The sequence below is a fragment of the Malus sylvestris genome, chromosome 2 (assembly GCF_916048215.2).
Source record: "Malus sylvestris chromosome 2, drMalSylv7.2, whole genome shotgun sequence".
Classification (NCBI taxonomy): domain Eukaryota; kingdom Viridiplantae; phylum Streptophyta; class Magnoliopsida; order Rosales; family Rosaceae; genus Malus; species Malus sylvestris.
In genome coordinates, this window is record NC_062261.1 from 3,829,079 (window position 1) to 3,848,686 (window position 19,608).

The following is a 19,608-nucleotide window of genomic DNA, read 5'->3' on the forward strand; positions in this document are numbered from 1 at the left end:
TTCTAAAATGTTTTAGTCCTTGGGAAATCGAAAAATAAACCCCCAAAAGAATCAGCAAGACTGCAGAATCAAGGTTCAAGATTTTTCTTGAAAAACATCCCTTCACATCAGTGGCAATTCAATGGGAAAGTCCATACTTCCTCAACTCGAAAAATCTTCCATAAAGCAAAAAATTATAAGCTCATGAAGGACTCACCACCCAACCCAACATGCCTGAAAGATATACACATGCGGAACCAGAAACCTTAAAGACATCATTCAATTCGACAAGTTCTAAACTTTAAAAAATTGAAATCAAACGAACAAAAAATTCATAAATTGAGTCATACCTTGGTTGGAGGGTTCAAAACTTCAAAATCACCATCCATCAATAGAAAAATTTATTTTTCTCTATGAGAGCTATTAGGGTTTTAGCAGAATGAACGTATGATAAACAAAGAATGATCGTAGGGTTTAATTATAGTGTTTGGGTTTATTGATAAATTTGAGTTTTATTATTAATTTCATTTTGTACTTAATAGTAATTATGCAATAGGGTAAAATAGACAATTAACATTCAAAATTTTAAGTTGGGTGTAAAAAAAGGTTGCATGGGTTTAAATAAAATTTTCTTATTTATTATCATTCGATTATTTAAGTTTTGAGATTTGTGTAATAAATAGACTAAATCAAACTATTCCACATTAATCGATAGAGTTATAAGTAGGGGAGTGATATTCACACATCATTTTAATTTTCGACCGTCTGATCAAATGAATTGAAGAAGATCAAGGGATATAAATCAACAAAATGTGTGTGAGAAGTAAAAAGGAGTATGTGGATACTGAATAGCACACCCCTATAAATATCATCCTCACTTATGGAGACTGGACAAAAATAATTTCTCATCCTCCCAACACTAGCTGTACGCACAAATATTTTTTTCGTACTCTTTTTAATTTGCAACTGACACGTGGAATGAATTTAAAAAATCAATACCAAAAAATTAACAAAAATGTATAAAAAGTTAAAAAAAAAAAATTAACGAAAAGCCCGCGGTAGTGTTCATTTTAACGAAAAACTACATTTTTATACTAAAAAGTCAATCATGTACTATTTACTTTACCCTTTATTTTGTCCTTATCGTTAAAATTCAAAGTTTTCAAACCATTATCATTAGTTTTCTTTAAAAAAAAAAAGTGTGTGACTAAAACGGTACAAATATTCCCTCCCAGATTCCATACAGTAAGCAAACAAACACAACACAACAAAATCTCTCTTTTTTTCCACACAAACAAACAGAGCAAAACGCAGAGAAGAGCAGAGGAAACGGCAACCATGGGGAGTGATTTCAACGGCAGCTCAGCTTCCTTCGTCAAGATTCCAGCAATAAAGTTTACTCAGCTGTTCATCAATGGAGGTTTCGTCGATTCCGTTTCTGGTTTGTCGCCTTTGATTCCCTTCTTCTCGAAATCTACGAGCTTTCATTTAGTAAAAAGCGTTTCTTTACTGCCCGTTTTCACCATGACTACGTACTGTTTGTGTTTTTGCCTCAACCAAATTTACAAACTCTCAAAATTCAAGAACCCATTATTTTTTAAGCTTGTAAATGCCATATCTATAAGGATATATACATATACATATGATTAAGTGACTCAATGACATTTTTGCAATTTTTTTGTTTTTGGTTTGTGAACACCGATCAAATTTGGAAGGTAAAACATTTGAGACAATAGATCCAAGAACAGGGGAGGCGATAACAAGAGTTGCAGAAGGAGATAAGGAAGATGTTGACTTGGCTGTCAAGGCGGCGCGTGCTGCCTTCGACCATGGCACTTGGCGTCGCTTGCCTGGCGCCGTATGTAACTCTCCAACGCTCTAGTCTTGTAGCTACATTCATTTTTGAACATCGCTCGGTCATTCTGCACATAACTTGGCTTAATATTTTTTGAATAAATGATTAGTGTGCAATTGACCCTGAAATCCGTATCGATCAACGTGTTACGAAAGATCTAATTTGTTCACTGGCTTGAATGTAATGTTCAGGAGAGGGGAAGGATAATGATGAAGCTTGCAGACTTAATTGACCAATATTTAGAAGAACTAGCTATCTTGGATACCGTTGATGCCGGGAAGTTGTTCAGCTCTTGCAAGACCATGGACATACCATTTGTAGTAGAAACACTACGTTATTATGCAGGTGCAGCTGACAAAATCCATGGAGAGGTGCTCAAGATGTCGCGCAACCTTCAAGCGTATACATTGCTTGAACCCATTGGTGTTGTGGGGCTCATTGTCCCCTGGAATTTCCCGAGCGCCCTGCTTTTCACAAAGGTCAGCCCTGCCTTAGCTGCTGGTTGTACCATGGTCACCAAACCTGCTGAGCAAACACCTCTATCTGCATTATACTGTGCTCATCTGGCTAAGTTGGTAAGCTCATTCATTCTATGCGTTTGTTTGTGTTTATTGCCAAAGTGGCTTGCCGTTGTTGACTCTCTCTTGTAAATTCTTATGAAGGCTGGTGTTCCTGACGGAGTGTTCAATGTCATAACTGGATTTGGAAAGACTGCTGGTGCTGCCATCAGCCATCATATGGACATTGACAAAGTAAATTCTCGTTCTTTTGTTCAAATTTGAATCCTTTATGTGAAAAATTGTTATGCAATTCGATGACAATACTTGAATGCCTTGTTGTGATTTGTAATGTTGACGCTTGTTCTTGATATATTAGGTCAGTTTTACTGGTTCCACCGAGGTAGGGCGTGAAGTAATGCAGGCTGCAGCAAAGAGCAATCTGAAACAAGTTTCACTTGAACTAGGAGGCAAATCACCCCTTGTGATTTTTGATGATGCTGATATAAATATGGCTGCTGATCTTGCTCTCTTGGGAATCCTTTTCAACAAGGTGAAGTTCATAATTTCCGTTCAATTTAATTTTAAACTAGCGATGACTTGGATCGGTTTATGTAGCAGCTTCTTGTTTATGATTTGGATAGATTTATGTAGCAGCACTGACCACATGTTAGTCATTCGCAATTTCAGGGAGAAATTTGTGTGGCAAGTTCCCGTGTTTATGTTCAAGAAGGGATTTATGATGAATTTGTGAAGAAGTTACAAGAGAAGGTGAAAGATTGGGTAGTCGGGGATCCTTTTGATCCTAGTGTCCATCAAGGACCACAGGTAACTGACTCTACCGCCAGCAACGGAGTTTTATGATTGATCTATGCCCTACAATATGCTCGCAAATCCTGACCTTAGCCCAAATACAACCTACAAATTTGCATCCGTGAGACGTTCACTGGAAATTGCAGGTTGATAAGAAGCAGTTTGATAAAATCCTAACCTACATTGAGCATGGTAAGAATGGAGGAGCCACTTTATTAACAGGGGGCAAGCCTTTGGGGAACAAGGGATATTACATTGAACCTACAATATTCACTGATGTCAAGGTACATTCACAAGCTCCAACTTTAGCAATGCAAATGGAACATCTAATCCATAGGGTTATTTTCGTGTTCTTTTTCGTTATATCATTCTTGTCTCATTGATCTTATGACGATTTTCTCAGGATGACATGCTTATAGCCCAAGATGAAATATTCGGACCAGTAATGGCTTTGATGAAGTTCAAGTAAGTACCAAGTAATCTGATTTCTTTTGTTTGATTCGTGTTCAAGGCTTCAACACAAACATTATTTAAAATTGCACGTTGAAATGTTGCAGGACAATCGAGGAGGCGATACAGAGAGCCAACAACACCAGATACGGCCTAGCAGCAGGGATCATAACCAATGACTTGAATGTGGCCAACACTGTCTCAAGGTCAATTCGTGCAGGCATTATTTGGATCAACTGCTACTTTGAATGCGATCGAGACTGCCCTGGTGGAGGGTATAAGATGAGTGGATTTGGAAGAGAATCTGGTATGCAGGGCCTCTATGAGTATCTCCATACCAAATCTGTTGTCACTCCCATTTATAACTCCCCCTGGCTCTAAGTTACAATATAATCTCACGGCTGCCAGATTGTGACCTTGTATTTGTGCGATAATAATAGTTTCGTTGGAGGGCTAGCTGGCTGGTTGGAAATTGCCTGATTTGGGCCCAGTGGGGCCCACAAGCCCTTAGACTTAGTTCTTGGTTGGAGACGATTTTCGTGTTATTCCGAGCTATTTTTAGCTCTATAGTCTTTTAGTCAGGTCGATTGGAGATGACCTAACTGCCCAAGACAAGGACTTGTTTGGAATGAGAGCCTACATCGAATTTTTATCGCATAAAAACATTGAATTATAGTTTCGTTGTCAATACGAGCGGAATAGTCAAACTACGAGAGCATTGGTAAATGCCCACTCCTTGTTGGAAATTGGAAGATCCCCGAAGCTGACCCCACCCCATAACTAATCAGACTCATCTGCTAGTGTAATTTTGCTCACCACTTTAGTGTTCCGGATCCATTGAAAAATTTCTCTTCTAAAATGATGATGATGCTCATTACTATATTTATTATCATTCGATTATTTAAGTTTTGAGATTTGTATAATAAATAGATTAAATCTAGAGAGTTTTAACGAAAAGTCCGCAGTACTGTTTACTTTAACGAAAAATCATATTTTTACACTAAAAAGTCAAACCTGGTACTATTCACTTTACCTTTTATTTTATTTTTATCGTTAAAACTCAAAGTTTTCAAGTCATTATTATTAGTTTTTCTTTAAATCAAATTCATCCACAGTAATCGATAGAGTTATAAGTATCATCATCACTTAAGGAGATTGAACAAAAATAATTTATCATCCTCAATAATAGCTGTCCACACAATCATTTTTACTTCTCACGTGCTCCTCTCAAATTCCGACTGTTAGATCGAATGAATTAAAAAAAATCAATAACAAAAAAATGTATATAAAAAAGGGATGTGAATAAGACCGTACAAATATTCCCTCTCAGATAGAGACCATACACGAAGCAAGCACAACATAACACAACAAAATACCGTTCTTTGTTTTTTTTTTCCACACAAACAAACAGAGGAAACGGCAGCCATGGGGAGTGATTTCAACGGCAGCTCAGCTTCCTTCGTCAAGATTCCAGCAATAAAGTTTACTCAGCTGTTCATCAATGGAGGTTTCGTCGATTCCGTTTCAGGTTAGTCGCCATTGTTTCCCTTCTTCTAGCAATCTACGAGCTTCCATTTAGTAAAAAGCGTTCCTTACTGCCCGTTTTCACCGTGACTACGTACTGTTTGTGTTTTTGCCTCAACCAAATTTGCAAACTCTCAAAATTCAAGAACCCATTATTTTTTAAGCTTGTAAATGCCATATATATGAAGATATATACATATATACATATGATTAAGTGACTCACTGATATTTTTGCAATTTTTTTGTTTTTGGTTTGTGAACCCCGATCAAATTTGGAAGGCAAAACATTTGAGACAATAGATCCAAGAACAGGGGAGGTGATAACAAGAGTTGCAGAAGGAGATAAGGAAGATGTTGACTTGGCTGTCAAGGCGGCGCGTGCTGCCTTCGACCATGGCACTTGGCCTCGCTTGCCTGGCGCCGTATGTAACTCTCCAACACTCTACTCTTGTAATTCATTTTTGAACATCACTCGGTCATTCTTACTTACCTGTAAATCACATCTTGATACGTATGCAAGACATTTTGATACGCGGACTAATAATGGTCTTTAATAATTTTCTAATAATAATTTTCATAGCTATCTTTGGTGTACTATTTGATAAGATTATTCCGTTGACTTAAGTGTAAGTAAATTTTTTAAGGTCAAACTCAAGTACTTCACTCACGAAAACTTAAATTATGTATGACAACAAAAAGTTAATCATAAAATACAATCCAAAATCCAGATATGAAAAGGATGGAAAATTTTGAAAGGGTCAGTTCCCAACGGAGCCAGTATTATAGCTTGTTGACATTTTAGTACTAATTCAACTTAGTGTGGAATTAACCCTGAAATCCGTATCAATCAATGTGTTACAAAAGGTCTAATTTGTTTACTGCCTTGAATGTAATTATGCTCAGGGGAGGGGAAGGATAATGATGAAGTTTGCAGACTTAATTGACCAACATGTAGAAGAACTAGCTACCTTGGATACCATTGACGCTGGGAAGTTGTTCAGTTTTGGCAAGACCAGAGACATACCGCAGGTAGCAGAAATGGTACGTTATTATGCAGGTGCGGCTGACAAAATCCATGGAGAGGTGCTCAAAATGTCACGCGACCTTCAAGCATATACGTTGCTTGAACCCATTGGTGTTGTGGGGCTCATTGTTCCCTGGAATTTCCCGAGCACCCTGCTTTTCGCAAAGGTCAGCCCTGCGTTAGCTGCTGGTTGCACCATGGTCATCAAACCTGCTGAGCAAACACCTCTATCAGCATTATACTATGCTCATCTGGCTAAGTTGGTAAGCTCATTCATTCTCTGCGTTTGTTTGTGTTTATTGCCAATATGATTGGCGTTGTTGACTTTCTCTTGTAAATTCTTATGAAGGCTGGTGTTCCTGACGGAGTGTTCAATGTCATAACTGGATTCGGAAAGACTGCTGGTGCTGCCATCAGCCATCATATGGACATTGACAAAGTAAATTCTTGTTCTTTCGTTCATATGTTGTATACTTTATGTGAACAATTGTTACGAAATTCGATGACAATACTTCAATGTCTTGCTGTGATTTGTAATGTTGACGCTTGTTCTTGATATATTAGGTCAGTTTTACTGGTTCCACCGAGGTAGGCCGTGAAGTAATGCAGGCTGCAGCAAAGAGCAATCTGAAACAAGTTTCGCTTGAACTAGGAGGCAAATCACCCCTTGTGATTTTTGATGATGCTGATATAAATATGGCTGCTGATCTTGCTCTCTTGGGAATCCTTTTCAACAAGGTGAAGTTCGTAATTTCCATTCAATTTAGTTTTAAACTAGCACCTTGTTTATGACTTGGATAGATTTATGTAGCAGCACTGAGCATGTGTTAATCATTGCATTTTCAGGGAGAAATTTGTGTGGCAAGTTCCCGTGTTTATGTTCAAGAAGGGATTTATGATGAATTTGTGAAGAAGTTACAAGAGAAGGCAAAAGATTGGGTAGTCGGGGATCCTTTTGACCCTAATGTTCGTCAAGGACCACAGGTAACTGACTCTACAGACAAAGTTTTATGATTCATCTATGCCCGACAATATGCTCGCGAATTGCTGTGCTTGTCCAAATACAACCTACAAATTCGTATCTGTGAAGTTCACTGAAAATTGCAGGTTGATAAGAAGCAGTTTGATAAAATCCTAACCTACATTGAGCATGGGAAGAATGAAGGAGCCACTTTATTAACTGGAGGCAAGCCCTTGGGGAACAAGGGATATTACATTGAGCCTACAATTTTCACTGATGTCAAGGTACTTTCACAAATTCGAACTCTATCAATGCAAATGGAACATCAAATCCATATGACTATTTTCACGTTCTTTTTCGTTATATCATTCTCATCTCATTAATCTTATGACGATTTTCTCAGGATGATATGCTCATAGCCCAAGATGAAATATTTGGACCCGTAATGGCGCTGATGAAGTTCAAGTAAGTAGGACAAGTCTGATTTCTTTTGTTTGATCCGCCTTCAAGGCATCAAAACGAACATTGCTTAAAATCATGGCGTGTGAAAATGTTGTAGGACAATCGAGGAGGCAATACAGAGAGCCAACAACACCAGATACGGCCTAGCAGCAGGGATCATAACCAAGGACTTGAATGTGGCCAACACCGTCTCAAGGTCAATTCGTGCAGGCATTATTTGGATCAACTGCTACTTTGCATTCGATCGAGACTGCCCTTACGGAGGGTATAAGATGAGTGGATTTGGAAGAGACTTTGGTATGCAGGCCCTCTATAAATATCTCCATACCAAATCTGTTGTCACTCCCATTTATAACTCCCCCTGGCTCTAAGTTATGATAGAATCTTACGGCTGCCAGATTGTGACCTTGTATTTGTGCAATAATAAAACACCTATTTTTGGGTGAGAAGTTTCCAATTGTATCAGGTAATCATATGAAAAATATACAGAAGTTTGAGCTTGACATATAGCTCTTCACCCTAACACCCCCCTCCCCCCAACATGTCCAACTTCCTTACCATCAAACTCGATCACACAATGTGCCACTATGGCAGGTGCAGACTCTAGCAGTATCAGTGAGATTGCCTTCGTCATCCTTTAGCTATTAATTCAGGACATGACCATAGCATCATGTTGAATCCAAGCCCCAAAGCCAGCTAACAGTATCAGATAGATTGCCTTCGTCATCCTTAAGCTATGAAATATGGATATGGATACGGGAACGGCGATATGACACGATACGACATAGCGATACGGCAAATCTCTAGAAATTAAGATACGATACGCTATAGATACGACAAATAAAAATGTATATAGCAACAAAAATATACATTTAAAACATAATTTATCATTCAAATTCAAGTACATTTGAGTCGTTAGAGAAGAAAATTTCGAAATCTAATCCTCTTTAAACTATAGAAGAAGTGTGAGTCATATTCATGGTTTTAATTAGAGGGAAGCTCTTTGTATTCAGCAACTTTTAATTATGTCTCCTATTAATTTTCTCCTCCTCGTTACCATTTTTGAAAGTGTAAATGTATCATAAAGCTAGATATGTGTATCCTAAATGTAGGATACGCGTATCCATCATGTCAAATTCGTGTCCACCAACCAGGATACGTGACGGATGAGTATCTGAAAATATCGAATAAGTATTCGATCAAGTATCGGATACGGGACACGGGACCATGCATCACAGTCCTTAAGTAAGGCTTGGGGACGCTTGCTGATTCCATCGAAAAAGAGGACGAGATTCCTGCTACGAAGCAAAAGGGAAGCATCTGTGCCTGCTTTAGTGGGTAATTGGTGCGGTCGAGTGAGACTTCTAGCTCATAGAAGAATGCAAACTCTTCCTCAGAATTCATACAAAAATCCCACACAACCCGAATAATCCACCCCAAATTGCTAATTGGTAGCATAAATTAATGAGTTCATAAGATCAATTTTATGAAATTGGGGAAATTCGGGGCCAGAAATTGTTGATCAGATCAAACGGTAACAACAAAAACCATAATATTAAAGGAAAACTAATAAAAATGATTTCAAAATTTTGAGATTTAACGATAAGAACAAAATAAAGGGTAAAGTAAATAGTACCATGATTGATTTTTTAATGTAAAAATATAATTTGTCGTTAAAGTGAATAGTATTGAGAATTTTTGTTCCGTAATATTATGCCATCGAAAACATCAAATTCCATTAATTTCATGAAATCCATTGGCGGGTTTAGCCTACTACATATCTTTTGCATCTTTGTACATACCTAACGGTTTTGATCACCGCACCCAGATCTTAACTCTCGGCACCACCCCAAACAAACCCATATACTCACGCACCCATGCAACAGACAACATTATTTTCCTGACACAAACCAACACTACAACGCCGTTGTTTTAACATTCAACGAAGAGGACTTCTTCTATTTCCCAACTTTGCCCCTGAGCTTGACTCCCAGAACCCTCTCCATCTTCGCCAGCACCGCCTGGTTCGGCACCGCCTTCCCGTTCTCGTACTCCTGCACCACCTGTTGCCGCTCGTTCATCCGCTTCGCAAGCTCCGCCTGGCTCATCTTCTTCTCCAGCCGCGCCTTCTGTATCGCCTGTCGCACCTCCGTCGAGACCCGCTCCAGCGCCGCCGGCTCGGCCGCCTCATCGAGCTTCTTAACGCTGACCACCGGCGCCGCCTTCTTGTTCGAGCCCCCGTCGAATTTCTTGATGGTCTGGACCGGCTCGCCCGACCGCATCGCCTGGTTCACCACCTTCGGGTCGCGGAGGGCACGGGCAATATTGGGCTTCTTCTGGAGGAGCACCACCTCCCAGTCCTGGCCTATGACTCTTAGTTTTCGGCTCGGCATCGTCGGAAATCTAGAGAGAGAGAGATTTTTTAAGGTTTACCGGATTTTTGTATCGTGGTTTTTAATGGAGAAGATGATCGGGGACGGTGAAGTTTGGTGCCCAATATATAGTGGGGCGAGAATCTGGAAAGTGAAGTTTGGTGCGCAATTTACAGTGGGGGCGAGAATCTGGAAAGTTAGGTTCTTTTTTGGATAGTTTTATCTACGGAAAATGAAAATTCGCGGGGGCGGTTAAAGTGTAACCGGTTTTTCTTATCCGGTTGTCCTTCCCCGCGTAACGTTCCGTTGCTTGAAAACGTGGCTGTGTGCTATTGGTGCTTGGGTGGAAGGTTTCTTACTTCGTCGTATGAGAGAGGAGTCCATTACTTAACAAGTATGTGTCGTTTTTCTTTTCTTTTTTTTTTTAAAAAAAAAAAAAGGGACCAACTAGTAGCTTCGCTACTGCAGTTACATGCCCGATCCAGATATCCTCCAAACATTAGGGTAGGCACGTGCTGGCCGACATTCGAGGACGACGAAGTCATATTAACATGCATGTAAGTTATGAAGAAAGAACGAACGTAAATAAAACATGTAAAATTAACTATAATGAATATGCAAATGTAGGAACGTATTTAGAACATACTACTAATCAAGAATAGTGTAGAAGGAATATTATGAAAAGGTACAAACAAATGAATGGATCCTACACCGAGAGGACTCGAAGATACTAATGCGAGAGTGTCTTGACGCTGGGATTGTACGTCTCGATTCTAAGTGAAGGGGGCGCAAAACAAAGCATGAGTGGACCAAGTTTATATATAAGTAATACTAAAATCAACTACTCTTCAAACTTACTAACCCCTAGTTTTAGAAACTCATATAGCATAATAAATGATAGGTTTTCCGAAAATCCTAGCATGTCGTAAAAAACTTCATAAAACATATATCGTATCTAGTGTGCTTAGTAGTGGTATCACAATCGCCCAAATGCCCTACATCGCACGCTCGAAGGCATCTATATCTTCTGCCTAAAGGCATATATAAATGTTCCGCCCGAAGGCATATATAAATGAATATCCACTAAGTCAGCATAAAAAATCATGAACATAATCTTTCCAAAATATATTTCATTAGAGCTCAATAGCTCAAACATCATATCATAAAATCATATTCATAAATATCTCAGTAACGTAAATTCGATAAAGCATGATATTTTATAAAACATAAATTCGATAACTTATAAACGTTTCATAATACATAGTCATAAAATCATAGTTTTCATGTATGCATTTTTAGTAATTAAATCATGCATTTTGGAAGGGGTCCACTCACTGATACTCCGTCACTGAAGAGCCATTTGAACAAGGGAGAACGAAATCGCCACTAATAAAAGCGCCTAAGCACATAAAGGGACCAATTAGTAAAAACCTGCTAAAATGATTGAATTTGGGAAAACGGAGCGCGGAAGGGCGTCGAAATACCCTAAGAAGAGTCCCGGGCAAATTTCGTAAAAGTCAACGAAAAGTCAACAAGAATATTTCAGAGAGTATTCCAAAGAATATTCCATTGGGTTCGGATTGGGTCAGATCTGGGTTCAAGGTAGTTAGGTCAGGTCGACCCGGTTTTAGGCTATGGATAAGCCGAAAACTAGGCAGGGGTTCTTGAGCTCCATTCGAGCTCATTTCTTCACCATTTTCGACCAAAGAGCTATGAAAATGAAGCTTGGAATGAGGAGAAGAGGTTCGTACCAATTTAGAGCTGGGTTGTAGCTGGAGTTGGCTAGAAAATGGCCTGCAACTCACTGCATCCTTCGTCGAAAATTGGGCTCGTTACCCCGAGCTATTTCTGCGTCTAACATGCGAAAACAACGGCCCCAAACTTTATTAACGGAGGCAAGACTTTGGGGTACAAGGGATATTACATTGAGCCTACAATATTCATTGATGTCAAGGTACGTTCACAAATTCAACTCTATCAATACAAATGGAACATCAAATCCATACCACTTGTTGATGCACAAAATCCGAAGGATCTTAGACCAACGTAAATCCGGCCGAGTTATGAGGGTGAGGGGGAGTCCTTTTTTTATAAAATAAGGGCTCCCTCCCCTTTTACATTTGTCATGGGCTTAGGAGTGAGGCCCAAAGACAAGGCCCAATATATATTACCAACAAGAGTCCATCAAGTCTTCAGTCAAGAGAGTCTTTTGGCTGGAGACTTCAAATCCAATCCATGTACGGGCCGAAGTGGTTAAATGTCTTGAACCAGTACTCAACCCAAGGCAATGCTCAACATAAAGTAATACTCGGCTAGAGGTATCACACATTACGAGACTGCTCGGCTGGAGGCGATGCTCGTTGCGAGGCTGCTCGGCTAGAAGCTATGCTCGCGGCAAGATGGTTGCTCGGCTAGAGGCGATGCTCTTTGCGAGGCTGCTCGGCTAGAGACTATGCTCGCTGCGAGGCGGCTCGGCTCGTGGTATTCCTCATTGCAAGTATCTACTTTATGTCGACATGCACTCAGTATGAGTTTATTCTTAACATGACTCAGGTCCGCTTGTCAGGTTCGCATATTGGATTCTTTTAATCATCAATAATGTTGATCAATGGATCTAGTTGCTTAATAATTCTTGACAATAAATGACAGTATAAGTGTGACTGTATAAATCAAATTGACAAAGTTTGTCAAGGCAAAGTATTGTACTGTATGCCTTATGTGAATAAATGATTTATTCTGTTGTGTGATAAATGACATGTTACATAAATCAACAATATATTAGGTATTGCCTAAATGTGTGTGTGTGTATATATATATATATATATATATATATATATATATAATCATGAATAAATGATTTATTCAATTGTTTGATAAATGACATGTTGCATAAATCAATAATGTTGATGCACAAAATCAATGAGGACTTTGGTACAACAAAAAGTGTTAAGTTTGTGACCTTAGCTAGATTGCTCCGGTCATTAGTGTGGATAAGTATGTAAATGGATAGAGACAGGGAAGCAAACACAAGATGTACGTGGTTCACCTAGATTGGCTACGTCCACGGAGTAGAGAAGTTCTCATTAATTGTGAAGGGTTTACACAAGTACATAGGTTCAAGCTCTCATTTTGTGAGTACTAGTGAATGATTTAGTACAAATGACATTCGGAAATATTGTGGGAGAATGATCTCCTTTTATAGAAGAGAGTTTCTAGCTTTGTTTTGACATTGACACATGTCGTGTTGTGATTGGCTTCTGATGTTGACACATGTCGCGCTATGATTGGCTTCTGATGTCAACAAGTGTCGCGCTGTGATTGGCCTCCTGGTTGAAGGGAAACTCTTATGGGTCCTTGACGGTATAACGTTGATTGGTGCTCAGTAGTTTCGGGATTGGTCAAGTATGGTACAAACAAATAATATATTAGGTAATGCCTAAATATGTAGGTTATTAGAAAAAAAAAAAATATATATATATATATATATATATATATATATATATATATATATATTAGCCACAATGGGGATATAAAATGGCAGGCAGTTTCATTAGATGCCATAATCATCACTTATTGTATTCGTCTGTTACTATGCATGTCATGTGACACCACACACCATCACTCTCTGCATGTACTTATATATATATATATATATATATATATATATATATATATATTAGCACGGCAAACAAGGTGTGGCAGAAATATTTAAAGTGGAAGCTAATAATAAAAGTGTTCTTATCTGTGAGTTTTTTTTTTTTCCTTTGTGAGAGTGGTTGACACTAAAAGCAAAAGCAAATGCATCTTATCTTTCTTTTGAATTCGGTGGTCAGTAGCTTTTGATAAAGCTTCCTGCACGTTCTAGCCTTGAGAAGGCATGGAACAAACAAAAGATAACTCAGAAGCAGACAATGAGCCTGCAACTAGCTGGTCCGAGCCTTGGTTCTTTTAGGAGAGACCTTGCCTATTCTTCTATCTGATCACCTGAAAAAACCTGCTGAATACAGGTAGGGGGAAGTAGATGTTGACGGCGAGAATTCCGACGTTTTTGGCCATTTTCTCTGATAAGCGTTTAAGTCACTTCAACGAACGAAATCCCTCAGCGAAAGTATCCGAGAGATTGAAAAATACCTGGTGCTCCTCTCTACTCGTCGAGCTAAATTTAGAGAGAGGAGGAGAGGAGAGAGAGATGAATGTGAGTCTCTCGCACAGAATCCAAGAAATTTGCAGAGAGAAGGATGTTGAGAGGTTTGAAGGTTGTAATCACTTTGTAATTTTATCTGTCGGTGAAGAGGATGGGCATTCCGCAGGGCAGCCTGATTGAAAGAAACAACAAGGTACCTGAGAGAGATATTCCCACCCACGACCGACCCACAAAAGACAACGCTCAAAGTAGCAATCTTGAGGAACTGGAACGAGATTTGATGGTCTAGAGAGGCACAATCTTGAGGAAAACGATGGAGAGGTAGCTAAGAACTGCGCAGGCGTCCATGTGGCACATTGTGAGGAAGATTGGGAATCGGAAGCCATAGTTGGAGAGTAAGAACTTGTTGAGTAGGAGGCGCCGATGTTTGATGAGTACCAGAGGATTATGAGGGAAGATATGAAAATGGCTTGCTTATTTGACAACATTGCTCAAATAGGTTGAAGGAGGATGAGAGATTTTGAGGTGTTTGTTTGGTGGAACATGTGCTTATCCCTAAGCCCATGATAAATGTAAAAGGGGAGAGAGCCCTTATTCTATAAAAATGACTCTCCCTCACCCTCATGAATGACAGACATTCGGCCTCACATCCAGAGAGCCTCACATTCATCCCTCACAATATATAGGGCAATACCCTCTCAACCAAACAGAGAGCAAAATGGCAAGGGTTGCATCCACAAAGAGCTCACTTGCCGATCCATTGTAATCCATACATACATACATAATCAACATCAGTGTGGACGTAGCCCAAACATTGAGGTGAACCACGATACATCTTTGTCTTCTTTGGTGTTTATGTGATTCACGGCCAGATTTACGTTAGCCTAAGATCTGTCGGATTTTATGCATCAACATTTGGCGCCGTCTGTGAGAAACGACACGAAAAGCTATGTCGGTTCTCTTTCAATCTTTCATCTCACCACTGTGAAACCTTCACAACCTCACCACTATCCACCGTGGATTTGCAAAACCCATATAGAGACACAATCTATCTCTCATTCCTTCTCTCTCACTTCTCACTCTCTTTCTTCCCTCCGCAATGAAGTCGTGGATTGACGACTTAGCCGACGATCTCCAAAGTCTGAGTTTCACGTCCACCACAACCACCAACACCAACACTACCAAGCGCAGCACTAGCTCCTGCTCCGAATCCCCGACCCGGTAAATCTTCATCTCCGACCTCAAATTCGTAGAGCGCCTCGGTTCCGGCGATATCGATTTCGTCTACTTGGCCAATTCGAAGTCCCCTGCTAGGGGCCAGGGGTGTGTATTTACTTCGAAGGTGAGGGACAAGAAGGAACTGATCAGCCGGAGCAAGGAATGGCGAGCCAGGACAGAGGGGGAAATACTAGAAATGTTGGAGCACCCGTTTTTTCCCACGCTCTATGCGAGCATCGACGCGCCCAACTGGCTTTTTCTGCTCACCGAAAAAGAGGGCTTGAAGCCCATGAAAGATCATATAGATCTTGATTCACAGACGAAGAAACGAGACCTGAAGGAGATTGCGGGCAGCTTCTGGTCAGCAGATTCAGTTTTTAGCAAAAAATTACAGAAATGAAGGCAGAAGCAGAAGCTGAAGAAGCGGCGGAACGGCTGCGGGTCGGCTCGTTATCGGTGGAGAAGCCGATCGTGAGTGTTTCCACCTACTGACATCAGCCAGAAGATTTGAGACTTCTGAGCTGGAGAAGGACATCCGACTTAAAAAATGGGATCGGGATCAGGATCATGACATATGGAAAGAAGAGACAGCTTCACAAGCGACCCGTTAAAGACATTGATCATGTGCTCGAAAATGGGTTTCTCTCGATTATCGTGTTTGGTGCTTCTGGTGATCCTGCCAAGAAGAAGACTTTTACAGAGGCTACTTACCATCCACCGGTGGAAACATTCACGAAGAAGATAAGACTTTATATTTCTTTATGTTATTTCTCAATTATTCTATAAATGGTGCCCAGATTGACTTTTCTTTTGTTTGCCTCAATTATTCTATAAATGGCGCCCCACCTCCTGCGAATACCACAGGAAAAGTGGAGATAAGATTCTTTTCTCATAACAATTCTATTATTATTCCTTGCCATCTGCCAAAAGAAAAAAGAAAAGAGCTTTAATTTTCTTTTGTCTGCCATTACACATATTTAACCCATGTACATGTGCAATATTTATTCATTGCCTAGTGATATTGTAACTGCTATTAAACTATGTCACTTATACAATATGTGATTTACCATACGACTGAATAAATTATTTATTTATAAAAGGCACATGGTACAATATTTTGCCTTGACAAACTTTGTCAATTGGATTTATTCATTATACGGTCATACTTATACTGTCATTTATTGTCAGGAATTATTGAGCAACTAGATCCACTGATCAACATTGTTGCTGATTAAAAGAACCCAATATGCGAACCCGACAAGCGGACCCGAATCATGTCGAGAATCAACTCATACTGAGTGCATGCTGACATAAAGTACATACTTGCAATGAGGAACACCACGAGCCGAGCCGCCTTGCAGCGAGCATCGCCTCTAGCCGAGCAACCTCGCAACGAGCATCGCCTCCAGCTGAGTAACTGCCTCGCCGCGAGCATAGCCTCTAGCCTAGCAGCCTCGCAATGAGCATCGCCTCTAGTCGAGCAGTCTCGCAACGTGTGATACCTCTAGCCGAGTATTACTTTATGTTGAGCATTGCCTTGTGTTGAGTACTGGTTCAAGACATCTAGCCACTTCGGCCTGTACATGGATTGAATTTGAAGTCTCCAGCCAAAAGACTCTCTTGACTGAAGACTTGGGGGACTCCTGTTGGTACCATATATTGGGCCTCGTCTTTGGGCCTCATCCATAAACCCATGACAAATGTAAAAGGGGAGAGAGCCCTTATTCTATAAAAGGGACTCTCCCTCACCCTCATGAAGGACAGACATTCGGCCGCACATCCAGAGAGCCTCACATTCATCCCTCACAATATAGAGGGCAATACCCTCTCAGCCAAACAGAGAGCAAAATGGCAAGGGTTGCATCCACAGAGAGCTCCCTTGCCGATCTATTGTAATCCATACATACATACATAATCAACATCAGTGTGGACATAACCTAAACATTAGGATGAACCACGATACATCTTTATGTTCTTGGGTGTTTGTGTGATTCACGGCCGAATTTACGTTGGTCCAAGATCCTTCAGATTTTGTGCATAACACCACTACTTTCGTGTTCTTTTTCATTATATCATTAATCATTCTCGTCTCATTAATCTTATGACGATTTTCTCAGGATGATATGCTCATAGCCCAAGATGAAATATTTGGACCCGTAACGGCGCTGATGAAGTTCAAGTAAGTAGGACAAGTCTGATTTCTTTTGTTTGATTCGCCTTCAAGGCTTCAACACGAACATTGCTTAAGATCATGGCGTGTGAAAATGTTCAGGACAATTGAGGAGGCAATACAGAGAGCCAACAACACCAGATACGGCCTGGCAGCAGGGATCATAACCAAGGACTTGAACGCGGCCAACACCGTCTCAAGGTCAATTCGTGCGGGCATTATTTGGATCAACTGCTACTTTGCATTCGATCGAGACTGCCCTTACGGAGGGTATAAGATGAGTGGATTTGCAAGGGACTTTGGTATGCAGGCCCTCTAGAAATACCCCCATAGCAAATCTGTTGTCACTCCCATTTATAACTCCCCCTGGCTCTAAGTTATGATCGAATCTTACGGCTGCCAGATTGTGACCTTGTATTTGTGCAATAATAATACACCTATTTTTGGGTGACAAGTTTCCAATTGTATCAGGTAATCGTATGCAAAATACACAGAAGTTTGATCGGATCAAACAGTAACAATAAAAAGCATAATATTTTGCCAACGAAACATCAAATTCCATTAATTTCATGAAATACATTGGCGATTCCAGCCTACTACATATCTTTTGCATCTTTGTACACGGTTTTGATCACCACACCCGGTTCTTAACTCTCGACACCAACCAAAACGGACCCATATACACACGCACCCACACAACAGACAACATCATGTTCACGACACAAAACAATCCTAACAGGACTTTTTCTATTTCCCAACCTTGCCCCTGAGCTTGACTCCCAGAACCCTCTCCATCTTCGCCAGCACCGCCTGGTTCGGCACCGCCTTCCCGTTCTCATACTCCTGCACCACCTGTGGCCGCTCGTTGATCCGCTTCGCCAGCTCCGCCTGGCTCATCTTCTTCTCCAGCCGCGCCTTCTGTATCGCCTGTCGCACCTCCGTCGAGACCCGCTCCAGCGCCGCCGGCTCGGCCGCCTCCTCGAGCTTCTTCACGCTGACCACCGGCCCCGCCTTCTTGTTCGAGCCCCCGTCGAATTTCTTGATCGTCTGGACCGGCGCACCCGACCGCATCGCCTGGTTCACCGCCTTCGGGTCGCGGAGGGCGCTGGCCTTATTGGGCTTCTTCTGGAGGACCACCGGCTCCCAGTCCTGGGATATGACTCCTGGGTTTCGGATCGGCATCGTCGGAGAACTAGAGAAATCTAGAGAGAGAGAGAGAGATTTTAGAGAGAGAGAGAGAGAGAGAGTATTCTGGATTTTTGTTTGCGGGTTTGGAGGAGAAAATGATCGGGGACGATGAAGTTTGGTGCGCAATTTATAGTGGGGGCGAGAATCTGGAAAGTTCTCAAAGGTTCTTTGAGATAGAAAATGAAAATTCCCGGGGGCGGTTAATGTGTACCCGGTTTTTCATATCCGGTTGTCCATCGCTGCGTAATGGACCGTTGTTTGACAACGTGGCTGTACACTATTGGTGCTTGGCTGGAAGGTTCTCACTTCGTCACGTAGAGGATAATCTTTTCTTTTTCCTTTTTATTGGAGTAGAGGACCTTTAAGAATTCGAGATTAAACGGCCTGTCGTATGGATAGATTTTTGTAGTGCGAATATTATCTCAAATGTTGAAATAGTTGAATTTTTTAAATATTCAATTATTTATATTATGACATATGGTGTAGTAGACCAATGTCGAAGATTTTTCTGATGTCTTGCTTTGTTTGCAACACGAACATAACATAAGAGCTTGTATTGATCGGTCGACTGACAAAAATCACAAGAATTATGTAGCTTCCGGCGTAAAAATTTTCGGTTTTCACTGCCTCTATCATGTAACCTTATATTTAGGGTCTAATTAATCACTGTCGCATCTTTGTATTTTGCTAAATTGCATCCTGAAATGTCCCCTTAACGGAAAAGGAAGAAAAGGAGGAGATAAATGTGGTAGAAACCATCAATTATCAATCCTAAACCACAAATTAACTAAAAACCCAAAACCAATTAGAAATTAAACAAACCTCTTGTTTTCCCGGGAAATTCGGGTTTTGTATAACTTTTCAAATGACCAAAACACCCTCCTATTTCACTCTTGCATTTTAAGTAACACTGTCGGTAGTTGACACCAGAAACCCAAAATGGTCCTTCCG

At 40.5% G+C, this 19,608-nt stretch overlaps 4 protein-coding genes across 5 annotated transcripts; 2 read left to right on the plus strand and 2 right to left on the minus strand.

Moving 5' to 3' along the window:
* Window positions 1-1,227: 1,227 nt before the first annotated feature.
* On the plus strand, window positions 1,228-4,269 carry LOC126594728 (aldehyde dehydrogenase family 2 member C4-like). The gene is made up of 9 exons (XM_050260996.1): window positions 1,228-1,420; window positions 1,695-1,837; window positions 2,026-2,409; window positions 2,497-2,586; window positions 2,711-2,884; window positions 3,022-3,159; window positions 3,291-3,428; window positions 3,548-3,609; window positions 3,702-4,269. The coding sequence occupies exons 1-9, from the start codon at window positions 1,318-1,320 to the stop codon at window positions 3,973-3,975; spliced, it is 1,506 nt and encodes a 501-aa protein (XP_050116953.1). The 5' UTR covers window positions 1,228-1,317; the 3' UTR covers window positions 3,976-4,269.
* A 644-nt stretch (window positions 4,270-4,913) lies between these two features.
* LOC126594702 (aldehyde dehydrogenase family 2 member C4-like) lies at window positions 4,914-17,903 on the plus strand. Of its 2 annotated transcripts, none has more exons than XM_050260995.1 (9): window positions 4,914-5,122; window positions 5,398-5,540; window positions 6,022-6,405; window positions 6,492-6,581; window positions 6,707-6,880; window positions 6,989-7,126; window positions 7,250-7,387; window positions 17,417-17,478; window positions 17,572-17,903. In XM_050260995.1, the coding sequence occupies exons 1-9, from the start codon at window positions 5,020-5,022 to the stop codon at window positions 17,786-17,788; spliced, it is 1,449 nt and encodes a 482-aa protein (XP_050116952.1). In that variant the 5' UTR covers window positions 4,914-5,019; the 3' UTR covers window positions 17,789-17,903. The 2 variants fall into 2 exon arrangements, with proteins under 2 accessions (XP_050116952.1, XP_050116951.1); XM_050260994.1 differs by lacking the exons at window positions 17,417-17,478; window positions 17,572-17,903 and adding exons at window positions 7,507-7,568; window positions 7,663-8,068 and having other exon boundaries at window positions 4,925-5,122.
* On the minus strand, window positions 9,277-10,177 carry LOC126594773 (multiprotein-bridging factor 1c-like). Its single transcript, XM_050261033.1, has one exon. It carries the CDS (start codon window positions 9,956-9,958, stop codon window positions 9,524-9,526), a length of 435 nt encoding a protein of 144 aa, XP_050116990.1. The 5' UTR covers window positions 9,959-10,177; the 3' UTR covers window positions 9,277-9,523.
* Window positions 17,904-18,004: 101 nt separating the features above from the next.
* LOC126594763 (multiprotein-bridging factor 1c-like) lies at window positions 18,005-18,775 on the minus strand. The gene has a single exon (XM_050261023.1). The coding sequence runs from the start codon at window positions 18,649-18,651 to the stop codon at window positions 18,217-18,219; it is 435 nt and encodes a 144-aa protein (XP_050116980.1). The 5' UTR covers window positions 18,652-18,775; the 3' UTR covers window positions 18,005-18,216.
* Between the last annotated feature and the right edge of the window lie 833 nt (window positions 18,776-19,608).